The sequence below is a fragment of the Dipteris shenzhenensis genome, chromosome 8 (genome assembly GCF_047967505.1).
Source record: "Dipteris shenzhenensis isolate YYH24624 ecotype China chromosome 8, Dip_SZ_1.0, whole genome shotgun sequence".
Lineage (NCBI taxonomy): Eukaryota > Viridiplantae > Streptophyta > Polypodiopsida > Gleicheniales > Dipteridaceae > Dipteris > Dipteris shenzhenensis.
Genome location: NC_141603.1, coordinates 19,375,852 through 19,388,561, shown reverse-complemented (window position 1 = coordinate 19,388,561; position 12,710 = coordinate 19,375,852). Strand labels below are relative to the sequence as shown.

General features: G+C 41.2%; 1 protein-coding gene across 1 annotated transcript in view; it reads right to left on the bottom strand.

Annotated features, from left to right (window-relative positions):
- LOC147899231 (uncharacterized) overlaps positions 1-7,457 on the bottom strand; it is a 53,230-nt gene extending 45,773 nt beyond the window's left edge. Inside the window, exons 1-2 of the mRNA XM_087378681.1 lie at positions 7,199-7,457; positions 6,143-7,042 (exon numbers count right to left, since the gene is read on the bottom strand). Of these exons, the coding sequence (XP_087234807.1) occupies positions 6,143-7,038 (896 nt within the window). The 5' untranslated portion in view covers positions 7,039-7,042; positions 7,199-7,457. The remainder of the gene's footprint in view (positions 1-6,142; positions 7,043-7,198) is intronic.
- Positions 7,458-12,710: the final 5,253 nt, after the last annotated feature.

The following is a 12,710-nucleotide window of genomic DNA, read 5'->3' as shown; positions in this document are numbered from 1 at the left end:
ACTGGGAAGCAGTCATGTCCACATTTCGGGGGAAAATTCCTGGTTGTCCTGTTTCTACTGCTTTTATTCATGATTGGAAGAGAATTCTCTCTTATGTTAAATGGTCAGGTGCTTCTTCCCATCATGGTAATTCTCTTCGCTTGGAAAGCATCCATTGGAGCAAGGTGTTTGAATCGCCTCTTGCTTTACAGGCTCCAATTAGAGCATATAATCTTATGAAATTGGGCATAAGATTTGTCGGAGATGTTGTGGATCAACATGGTTATGTGCTTTCATTTCCACAAGCTTGCAGGACATTCCCCTTGGGTCTGCATCATAGGCCCATTTGGAGAATACTTACAACTATGTTGCAGCCATTTGTTCCTGTTCCTCCACTGTTTGTACAGGATAGATTACTGGACTGGAATCTAAATTCCTTATCTCCCGATACCTGTTCACTTTCAATGCATAATCTGGCCTCCTCGATGGTCTACAGATTTCTTCTTCCACCGCCATGGATTGATAAGCATGCCAACACTCTTTGGAATTTGGATAGGCCTTTATCTTGGTGGCAATCACAACTCAAGAAAATTTGGAAAGCTAAATTGCCATTGAAACAGAGGCTTTTCTTTTGGAGATGTATAGTGGGAGCTTTTTCCATTGGGGTGAAATTGGCAGCACGTCGCATTGCTTCCCCTTCCTGCCCCCGTTGCTCTCATCACCGTGAGACAGTTCCCCATTTGTTAAGGTCTTGCCCGCACTCTCAGATATTGATCACTCATGTCTTTCATTTGCTGTGGCTTCGGTTTCCCTCTATCAGATTCGGGAAACTCTTCTGGATGTTTGGATGCTCCTCACCTCAGATGTCTCCATTCCTCCTTTTCTTTCACTAGGCTCGTTTTTGGGTACTATGGACTATTTGGACACAGAGATTGCATTCTAGGATGGGACAACAGTTTCCTCAGGCATATGCTTTCTTCAGAATGTCCCTCAAGCAATCTTTATATGATAGTTATGCTGCGAGGGACCTGGATGCTACTAGCCTTGAAGTGTTTTCTGACTGTTTTTGAGTTCTTCCATTAGGCTCTCTTTTGGAGTCTAATGAAATGTACATTGATTTCATGTTAATAATATAGTTACTGGTTTCACCCAAAAAAAAAAAAAAAAAAAGTGTGTACATACATACATACATACATAGGACAATAAGTTGCGCAAATAGATGGTAAAGCCAAGTCTCTTTCGTCGTTGTGGTTAGGACACCGTCTTTTCATGTCGAAGATCCTTTCGATTGAGATTTCCTTTCCATAAGAAATAGTTGAAAGGCAGGGCTGCGGCATCTTGAGAACAGCATGCATTGAAAGCCATCTACACAAACACAAACTCCTATGATTATCATAGGAGCATACATACATACATACATACATACATACATACATACATATATATATATATATATATATGATGTCATTAGCAGAATTCCAGCTCAGTGGTCCTATCTACATCTTTTTTCAAGAACCATTATTCCTCCGGTTATGTGTGTGTGTGTGTGTGTGTGTGTGTACACACACACACACACACACAGAGATAAATGTATGTACGTATGTATGTATGTACACAACCCACACACACACACACACAGATAAATGTATGTACGTATGTACACACACACACACAGATAAATGTATGTACGTATGTATGTATGTACACAACCCACACACACACACACACACATATATATGAATGTATATATAGATATACATATATACATATACATATGCATACATATATGTATGTGTATACATACATACATACATACAAATATGGGTGTGTGCGCATGCGTGCATGTATGTATGTATATACGTATGTATATGCATATGTATATGTAATTATATGTATGTATGCACGCACACACACACACACACGTCTTCAGATTGAGTTCCTGTCGGCACTCCGGAGGTGAAGGGTAGACTCAGCCACGATGAAGGCTAGCATTAAAGGAGACACGTGATTTAATATATATTTATATTTATATGCCCAGGTTGACCTTTAAATCACGTGTCTCGTTGAATGACTGAAATGCTCCATATGACGTATACATATGTACACACACATTATATGTGCGCGCGCGGGCAAAACCAAGGTCATGATCTTTAACACAACCAAAGCCAAGAGCAACTCACCTTTTACGGGACTGCAATGTTTCATGAGGGTGGATAGAGGTCACCATTGAGGGCTCTTTCATCATCCCTACAATTTTATAAGCAAAATGGTGTTATTACATATAAGTCATTGTAGCATCCTATACATACCTAGGGGTCCACTTCTTAGGCCCGATCTTCATGATGCGACCAGCCATGCAAGCTCGTTTGAGCAGAGCGTATGCCGCACTAGTTAGACGTGAGCATTAATGCTTTTACTCACATTAGTCAAAGGACGATCACAGACTTTTTCTCGGGTAACCTGAGCCAAGGCTAGCAGGCAACAGAGACCCAGAGTGCACGACTCAACAGACTCGATCCCTGGTGGACACTCACATGAGGACTGCAGACATCTCTCTATTTGACGTGGGGCACTAGAGTGGCCGTAGCACTTGTCAAACGATACGCTACCTCCCGAGATTACAGAGGAGGACGAGGGAGGGACCTAGACAAACTAATCATGACAAGCATCAACAGTGATCCATCACTAATTTGCTTCCTTGACAATGCTAGCCTTACTAAATCCAAAGCCGCTGTCAGACAAGCTCATCTTGTCTCTCCTCAGCCAACCAATGGAGTTGGTCCCACAAATAGCATACATAGGTCCAATCACTAGGATGGATAGCTTACCACTTGGCCAATGGCCATGGACTTCCTTGAATTATCCAATCACTCTAATGGATAGCTGACCAATTGGCCCTTGGCCATGGACTTCCTTGAATTAATTCGTTTTGAAATCTCGAATCTCCATAGTATTGCTCGTCTAGTGCTTGTGAGAGAAAGTGGAGTTCATATGGATTGATCGACACGAAGATAAGAAACACGCTCAACACAAAGTAATGTGAGAAGCTGCTATATTATCGTGCAAATGGGAAGCTAGTCCAAAAGTTTAAGAATATGATAACGCCCATTCAGATAGACTTATGTGGCATGGCACATGCCTAAGGTCTCTTTTTGAGTTGATGTGCCAAGTGCCAACTGTCAATTACTAAATAATACCCATTGACGAATCATATAAGTCTTTACTCTTTTTGGGGCTCTGCAGATGAGCATTTCAAAGCTCAACTTGAACAAAGTGCCTGCTTATCATGTTCCCATTGATGAGGCATTATATGCTTCCCTATATCAAGAGCTGACCACCATGGACAGATGAGTGACTAGGACTCGAACTAGTGTGAGGTCACGCAATGAGTCCAATGCAATTACGAAAGCCAAAGGTAGATGCTAACTAGGAGACATGGTAGTGGACCTATTTCTATTTAGCTTCACATATATATGTGGAGATAGCTCCTCGACAAGGATTGCAGTAGAGACTAAGGAGAATCTTCTATCCTAAAGGATGCATTTTCAAAGGATGAGGATGAGCAAGTTGAACAGGAGATAGAGATCCATGAGCCTGAGTATGAAAGTGATGGTAATATTGTCACTGATGGAGATATTTTTTACGCAGAGTAATCTATTCCATTCAAAGCGACGCAGTACTAAAGGAAAAACATTACAAATAAGGTGGGAGAGTGCTCTCCATCCAAAGCCTCCATAGAAAACCCCAACAAAAGCTTGCACATGAGGTGAGAGGCAGTTCAACAAAAAAACCCAAAAAAAAGAAACTCGCTTACACCTACATAAGGGAGACCTGTTTTTCCTCTAGTGAATGTGCCTATGGAGTCAAGATTGTTTTCCCCCACTCATGGAGATTTTTCCTTGCACATCCTCTCAGAAAAAGAGCAAGAACGGTCTTGATTGATGAGTTTTGAGTTTTTAGACTTGTCATGACTTTGGCATCATCATTCGTACATATATGTGTCATGTCACCTCAACCTATTTTTTCATCATCGATCAATGATTCATTTGTGTTAGATAATAGACTTAATGTTTTATCATTCTTTATTTTAAATGTGGAATCTTGATTCTTTATATAAATATGTGGTGGGTTTAAACTTTAAAGTTTAAACTATGCCTTAATGTCATGTGAACTACAATGATAGATTTGTGAGGTTAAATTTCATACTATACGTGCTAAAATGTTCTCTCTCTCTCTCTCTCTCTCTCTCTCTCTCTCTCTCTCTCTCGCTTTAGGAAAAATAATAACAATTTACACGGCCAACGTACCTTACGTATCTTAAAAAGTTCCTTCGGACACAATCTAGCGATACTCATGCCGTACGTATACCTTGCATGTGTATGTACATACATACATACATATGTGCGTGCAGGTGCGCACATGCATATGCCTATCTGTATATGCATGTGTGTGCATGCAAGCATGCAAGGAGGCATGCATGCACTCGTCCATGCGTGTGTGTACATGCATGCACACATCCCATCCCCGCTTTGCCAAATGGGGGGGAGGCGTGCGCCTGCATGTCTGCGTGTGGGTAGGAAGGGGCGCACACGAACACATGCACATACAAGAATATATGCTTACAACATTATGCATAAAGAGGCATGCACAAGCCTATTCATAATGCATGTGAAACTTTTACTGTGAAACTGTAAAAGTTTTCTCTCACCAAAAAAACTAAACTAAACTATAAGAGCTTTAGGGCACAATCTCTTCTCTATGTCTATAACACACTTCGACGTCCAATTCACCAACCCCACGTGTGCACACACAAACAACCCCCTACCCCAATGCACACACACAAAATAGGTAAAAGCACGTGTATGGACCAAAGGAAAGCATTGTTTTTCCACACACACATGGCACATTCTTTGGAAAAACACTCTCTCTCTCTCTCTCTCTCTCTCTCTCTCTCTCTCTCACACACACTATTCTTTCTAAAATTAATATTTGAGACCGCAATCCATATGGAGTCACTTGCGATGAACGTGTCTAAAAGACAAGAGCATCGCAGATTTACAACAAGACTTAAGAATTTCATAAAACATAGCAAAAGACTCGCAGATGTAATCTTGCAACCACTAAATATACAAATGTTAGAAAGCAAATCATCCTTTGAAATAAAGAAAACTCTATCCTAAAGGTGAATGGAACTAAGCTCTGTGAATATGAAATGAGGGCCAAGGCTTTTCAAAAGGAGTAAATATATCACACCTTATGGGCAAAATGGTTCATCCCTTTAGGAAATTTTCTAAGACACTTGTAATTCCCCTACATAATCATGTGCCAAATAAGACACGTTCTTAATTGGCTTGTAAGAGAGTGCTTGTAGAAACCAAACTCCCTTTCACAAAAGTAATGCGAGCCCTGCAGGTATACAAGGCACACTTTACTAATGCGTGATGGCTCGATCAGATACTAGTGTTCATCTTAGCTAGTTGGTCTCATTTTCCTTAACCAAACTTTACACAAAATAGGCAAACATTGAGCCGAGTAATTCCACATGACTACTCCTTGTGTACCTACAATAAGGGTGTCATTGAAGCTCTATTGTAGGGGAGCCTCCCATGTAAAATGTACAATCAAAGGGAGTTGCATATCCTACAATGAGCGGCGCATCAGTGCTCGTCCTTTTCATACAAGTGATGTCATTTTACCTTGCTAGCGGTCTAAGGGGTGAGCTACTTTCAATGCCCAAATTGATAATTTGGAAGAAAGTCAACTCTAAAGTCAAGGACTCTACCAATTTGGCACGTCCATCATTTTTGCCCCAACTTGAGCGACATTTATTTACTCCTCCCTTTTTTTCACCCTCACCCCACCCTCCTTCCACCTTTGCCGGCACTGGACAACAAAGGCTCCAATGGTCATACCACCTTGTTTATCATGATTCCAAGTTGTGTGTGGGTTCAAATGCAATTGCTAGTTCACATGATGAATTTCAAAAAAAGGCCTTTACACCATAAGAACCCCTTTTAAAAGCAAGATAAGAAAAACACAAATTAAGAAAGATAGCAATCTTTGCTAATCTGGTACTTACCCAAAAACACAAGCTTGATCTAGAAAGGAGGAAAGTTGCAAAAATTACCAAAGGGGACAAGATGGAAGGGGCAAGGAAAATTACCTTATGAACTTGACGGTTTTAGTAGAAGATTGAGCTCCTTTGTGTGTGAACCCCAAGCAAGCCTTCCAGCCAATTGGAAATCCTTCGGCATCCATCACCTTAAACTCATATCGATTAGAAATCTCCCCATTTAAGTCCCTCGAGAAGATGGACCTCCGAGCTTGTTCCTTAGTTTTCATTTTCTTGCTCAATCTATGCAATAGACCCAATTGGGCTTTTCCAGCATCTGAAGAATTGCCATTATGCACTAGATTTCCTCTCGCAATCCTCTTCAATCGGATTGAATCCAATTTTTGGGCGCCACTCAGCTCATTTGCCCTAACTTGAGCTTCTACCTCTGCTGTCATGGATCGATCATGCCCCTCAGAATCGTCTCCCCGCGCATGCATAACGTCTATTACTTCCCCCCCAGCTATGATTGAGGTCCTTGCTCTTCGCTTGAAAGCATCACATGCCGGATCGCTCTCCCCAACCACCGGCTTCTCTGCTGCCTCAAGTAACGCCGCTTCGTCGATCTGTAGCTTCCGGTACATTCGAATGAGGTCCTGGTTTTCTCTGTACGACCGCTTCACCTTCGAATCCGTTGCAATCTGTGCCACCGGGCGCGTCTCATTCCGCAGGGAGGAGGGGAGCCTCGGCTTGGTTAAAGCACCCGATTCGGGAACATACTGCGCCCTGCGGGGGATCCTATCTCTGGCGTACGTTTGCCTGCGGCTTCCGGAACTCTCATTGAAAATTGTTTTATCGATGGCAAAGTTAACGATATCGTTCATTTTGTCCTCTGCAAATCCTCCGGAAAGTTGAGCGACGTAACGGATCTCATCCTGGCAGAGGGAGCGAAGGTCAATGATGGGGACGGTGCCAATGTCGAGGCTGTCATGGGCAGAGGAAGCCATGGGCCTGAGGACAAGACAAACAGCAGAAGAGAAGATGGAATTATGATTAGAATCATGATGATGAAGAATTCAACAGCAATCCAAAGATTAAGAGAATGATAAAAATCGATGAGAAGATTAAAATAAGGAATGTGATGACATTGTTGGGGAGAGGATGTACTTGTATACTGAAATGGATGTACGGTGAGGAGCTAAGAGCTTGAATGGTGAAGGCAGGGAAGGATTCTTGACGCCATCGCCATCGCCATCGCCATCGTCATCGCCATAGCCATAGCCATAGCCAATCCTCAATCCTGCACCCAAAAAAGCTTTCCTTCCTCCAATCCTCACAAAAAATTGCAACACCGAATACTTCTTTCTTAAGCTAGGGAGAAGAAACGCTTGATAATTATTCAAGGCAACGCCCAACCAAAACACACTCAGTTTTTGTGTGTGTGTGTGTGTTTCTCTTCTCTTTTTCTTTTATTAAAAAAAAAATGTGTGTGTCCCTTCTCTCTCTCTCTCACACCCAGTTCAAGCCCTAGGGGCAAGTGAGAGGACAACTCTCTTCTGTGTGTTTATATCTCCTCTTCTACCAAAAGAATCTCTCTCTCTCTCTCTCTCTCTCTCTCTCTCTCTCTCTCTCTTAAAGCCCTAGGGGCAACTCAAGGCTTTATCTTAGTCATCCTATATGGGGGTGCTATGGGCACTTTCGATTTTAGTAAACTCAAAAAAACAAAACAAAAAATAGAGACACTTAGATTGATCATCACTCAAGAATTGATGAGGCGAAAAGCATCCATAAGCAAAGCAGGCAAGGTTTTCCAAAATAGCCATGGTTGTAAAAATAGTATAACACGTGCTCAACAAGAGCTTGAATTTTCTTCAATCTCGATATGATGCCTGTCTAAGAAAAACTAGGGGGGTCTCACACCCGATCAAAATGTGTGCCAACTAGACAACATCTTCACACTCGTCCGCCCACCTGAGACAAAAATTCTACGTGGAATCCCAATCACGCCCAGGCGTGCAAAGGTTTTCAAGCAACCTACATGCAGCGCCCAAGTGAGCATCCGGGAGGTAGGAACCAAATCAACATTTGTGCCCAAAAATTGAACCTTTCGTCAACCCAAGCTTGACGACTTTGCCAACTAGCCCAACCCTTTTTTGGTGTAAAGGAGGTGCAACATTTATTATCTAAAGAAAACCTATCCACCCTGTTGTGAATAGAACCATAGACAGACGAGGCTATTGTCTTTAAACCATGGTGGATGCGGATTTTTGCGGGTTCACCTTCCACAGACCGGTGTGAAACCCCCCTTAGTCGATCTTTCAAAGCAAGAGACGTTATCGATCCATGTGTTTCGACCTAGTAGGTAGAGGAGTAAGTACTATGGTGCCCTAACTACTTAGCATTCATCCATGGCAGAAATTGGCCTTAACGAGCTATTGTCATCATCAAGCAAGAATAGCGTGCTAATCATCAAGCAATAATAGCGTGCTAATTTCTATATAACCTAGTTGATTTTTTGGAGGAAGAGATTTTATTGGTCGATTTGTTCAACGTAGTAGGGTAGAGGGGCCAGCAGTATTGTGGCCTAACTTTTTTGCACTAATCCATGGCGAAAATGGCCTTAATGAAGTTGGAATTCATATTCGAATCTATCGCTAGCATCAAGTAGTATTAGGTTACATACTAGGGAGCTAATTTTTATTTTTAAACTTTCCAAGAAAACTATGAGAGACAATGCTTAGGTGAGGTAGTATTTCTTCAATATTTAATGGTCCCTAAACCTGAGTGCAAGTCCAACATAAAACATTCAATCAGACTGCATGTATTTGTTGATATTATAAACCCTTATTCTTTCCTTTGTCCTTTTGAGACAGGCTATGCTTTATTGGCAAGGGGTGGATGGAAAGACTTGCTCATTTGAAACAAAATGTGCACAATATTAAAATAGCATTTTGCTTATACCTTCCCTAAAGAAATCAATTGATGGTTTGTCTCGGTCTAAGCTTATTTTACGTAGTCCTCATCCTACAAAACAAGCCAGCTAGCTTACTCAAGGTATTTAGTAGTGGCTTTGGGATATCTAGAACTAACATTTAATGAATTTTGCATTATTATCCTAGAAATCTCTTATTCCATGCATCTGGAAAAGGACTGCTTAGGGAAACTAATGTGCCAATAAGATAGGTACTTGCCATCTTGGCACAATGTTCCAATATAGCTCAAGATCCCCGTTAAGATGACCTATAAACAAAATGGATGGAGTGCAACATAGCTCCCATCCACATGGCCAAAGAACCTTCATATTAAGAAAGCACCTAGCATATCTCCCAACAATCCTTATACCCTAACCTTGCCTTGTCACTCACTAAGTGTAAGAAATTTAATAAGTAGGGTAGCACTCACAGAGTGTAAGAAATTTAATAAGTAGGGTAGCACTCATATTGTAAACGTGAAAGGAAGGGTACAATGTAGACAAGGAGGGCTTTCATATCAATAGAAAAAGAGGCAAAACTCACCCTTTGAATGTAGATTTGGAAAAAATGAGGTGAGTATTTGAGCCTCAAAGCACAGGATAGAATGCCAAATTGGCAAATACCCCAAGTCACAGATACCTAATTTGGTGCTTTACAACTTTAACCATTGCTTTATAAAATCACAAAGAGAACAATGGGGCATGAGGTGTTAGGAGCACTATCTTTTCCAAAGAGACTTGAGAGTGAAAGGGAGGCTACACTCACCTTGGCACAAAGTGCGCATAGAAAAGCAAAGACATGTATTGCAATACAAAAAGCAACTAAAATAAAAATGATCGTATGGGTGTAGAACTAGAATCTATGGCTAGAAGGGAGAAGAAATTCAAATTGACCAACTCTAAAACATTTGGCTACTTTTTGTGGCCATCTATCAAAATAAGAAAGGTAGCCGTATATTGGATGTCACTTCTTTACATAGTTCTTCATTTCTTGCTTGTACAGTTGCTACTATCGCATACTCACATTCACATTGTGTCAATTTTGTAACCCTATTGATATGTTGTATGCTTCAATACTAGTGTTGTAGCTATTGCTTTGCTGAGTTTGTCACTAGATTTGTGTGTTGCATTTGCAAATTATGTTCAACTAAGATGCCTTCAGCTTCGATAGGTTGTTGCTACAGGATAGCAACTCTACCACAGCTAGTTGGGTAGTTGTTGGGATTCATTTTTCTTGCTTGAAAGTCATTTTGTAGGTATTGTTGAGAAACGATCTCAACATCATGTGTTAGATATGTGCATAGCACTAACCCAATAGAGTGCTATCAAGGAAGGGTTAGAAACCCTAACCCTAACCCTAACCCTAAAAGGGTTTTTATATATTCTACATTTTCAACTAAATCTAGTGTACTGTTAGTCATTCGTGGTGTGCTCTCTAGTTGTGCCCTCTCTCCTCATCTCCACTCTTCTCCTCTCCCCTCTTCAAATTTTGTCATGGTATCAGAGCATGGTTTTGCCTTCCGTTGAGGCACCATCGTTCTTTTGAGAGTGATTGAGAGATTGAGAGTTCTCTTGAGTGTTCACCACGAGAGTCCACTTCCTATGAGAGATCGTCATCCATTCTTTGAGAGAAAAACTCCATTCATTGTATTCATTTCCTTGAGAGATCTATTGTGAGAGAGAGTGTTCTTCTTCCTTTGTACTTCGAGTGAGAGAGAAAGGTTTGCATTGAGAGAGAGACTCAGAGTCCTAAGAATCCATTGAGAGACACTTGTGAGTTCTTCTTGAGAGATTCAGTGAGAGAGAGTTCTACTCTACAATACTCTGACTTCCACCTCTCCTTGCACCCTCAACTCGGCCACACAACCTTCCAGCAATGACATCGGCTATGGTGTAACTCTAATTTTCGGCTATACCCCACAAGCCTCAACGCTTCAAGTGACTCGGGTGACCCTTGCAGTCGCCATTGACCGCCTTTAGCAACGAGCAGCTACCTTGCAACTCACAAGCAAGGCAAGCCATACAGGCAGCCAACAAGCTTCAGATACGCTTGTCCAACCAGTTGTAGCTCTACTCCACCTATTGCCATAGCACTAACAACGAGATCTACAGTTGCACCAATAGTGATCGCACTTGTAACAGATCCTACCATTGCCCGAGCACAGGTAGAATGGGACAAGAAAGACAAATATGCATATCATTTGATCATGTAAAATGTGCAAGATAGAACAGCTCGACATAATGACGACATTAAAAGAAGCATGGGATATGTTCGCAACACTAGACAATGATAGCTTCATAAAAAAGTTGCAACAAGACTTATCTGCTGCAGAGTTAGACATGAAAGATCTTGGACTTATGCACTATTGTCTAGGAATTGAGTTCTGGAGAGATTCATACAACACGTTCATGAGTTAGCTAAAATATGTTGACAGTCTCCTGAAGAAGTTTCTTATGGCAGATTTCAAGATTGCAAGCACTCCCATGGAACAAAGTTTGAAACTTACAAAGGATTCAAAAAAGCCTACAGTCAATGATATCGGCAGCTCATTGGATCTCTTATATATTTGACTATCACACGGCCATATATTTGTTATGCAGTGCACAGTTTATGGAAAATCCAAAACAGTCTCATTGGAATGCAGCCAAAAGAGTCTTGAGATACATCAAAGGGACAAGACAGTTTGGAATAGAATACAGAGGAAGTCATCCAAGGTTGCATGGATACTATGACAGTGACTATCCAGAGATCATGAGACCAGGAGATCCACACAGGGATATGCATTTTTCCTTGGTCAAGGTGCTATATCATGGTTGTCAAATAAACAACCAACTGTTTCTTTTTCTTACTGAAGCAAAATATAGAGCATTCACTACATGTGCATGTGAAGCTATATGGCTCAGAATACTGTTGTCAGAAACATATTACTTTGATGAATCAAAGCCAACAACAACATACTATGATAATCAATCAGCTCAAGCATTGGCCAAGGATCCAGTATATCACTCCAGGACCAAGCACATTGATGTCAGAGAAAGAAAGAAAGAAAGAAATTTTATTAAAGTCTTCGGGAGACCGTGAAGGTCTATGAGACTAAAGATAACTAGTACAATGAGCATAATGGTGGCGGTCTCGCCGGCCAACCGTTCCTTCAAAAAAAGTTATGAAGGACGGTGTGTCTAGTCCTGGTGCAAAAAATGTGTATCTATCTCCAAATGATACAAAAAAATGGCACAAAAAAATGGAGCAGAAGGGGGGAGATACAAATATATATATATATCTGTGGTGATCGTTAGAGGCCAATCATAGAGGGCCCATCACAATTTGTCAGAGAAAGAGTATTACTTGGTGACATCACAATGCAGCATTGTGATAGCAAAGAGAATGTTGCAGACATCTTTACCAAACCACTTGGCAAAGAGCTTTTTGAGAAGCACCAACAAGCTCTTGTTTTGACTCTTAGAGGAACGACATTCCCATTAAAGGGATGTGATGGAATGTAATGGTCAGTCCTTCTTTGATTCCCCAGAATCACCATCTTGAGGGAAGGCCTACTTCATGATGTTGATCTTGAGGAAAGGTGTTGAGAAACCATCTCAACATCATGTGTTAGATATGTGCATAGCACTAACCCAATAGAGTGCGATAAAGGAAAGGGTTAGAAACCCTAAACCTTACCCTAAAAGGGTTTGTATATATTCTACATT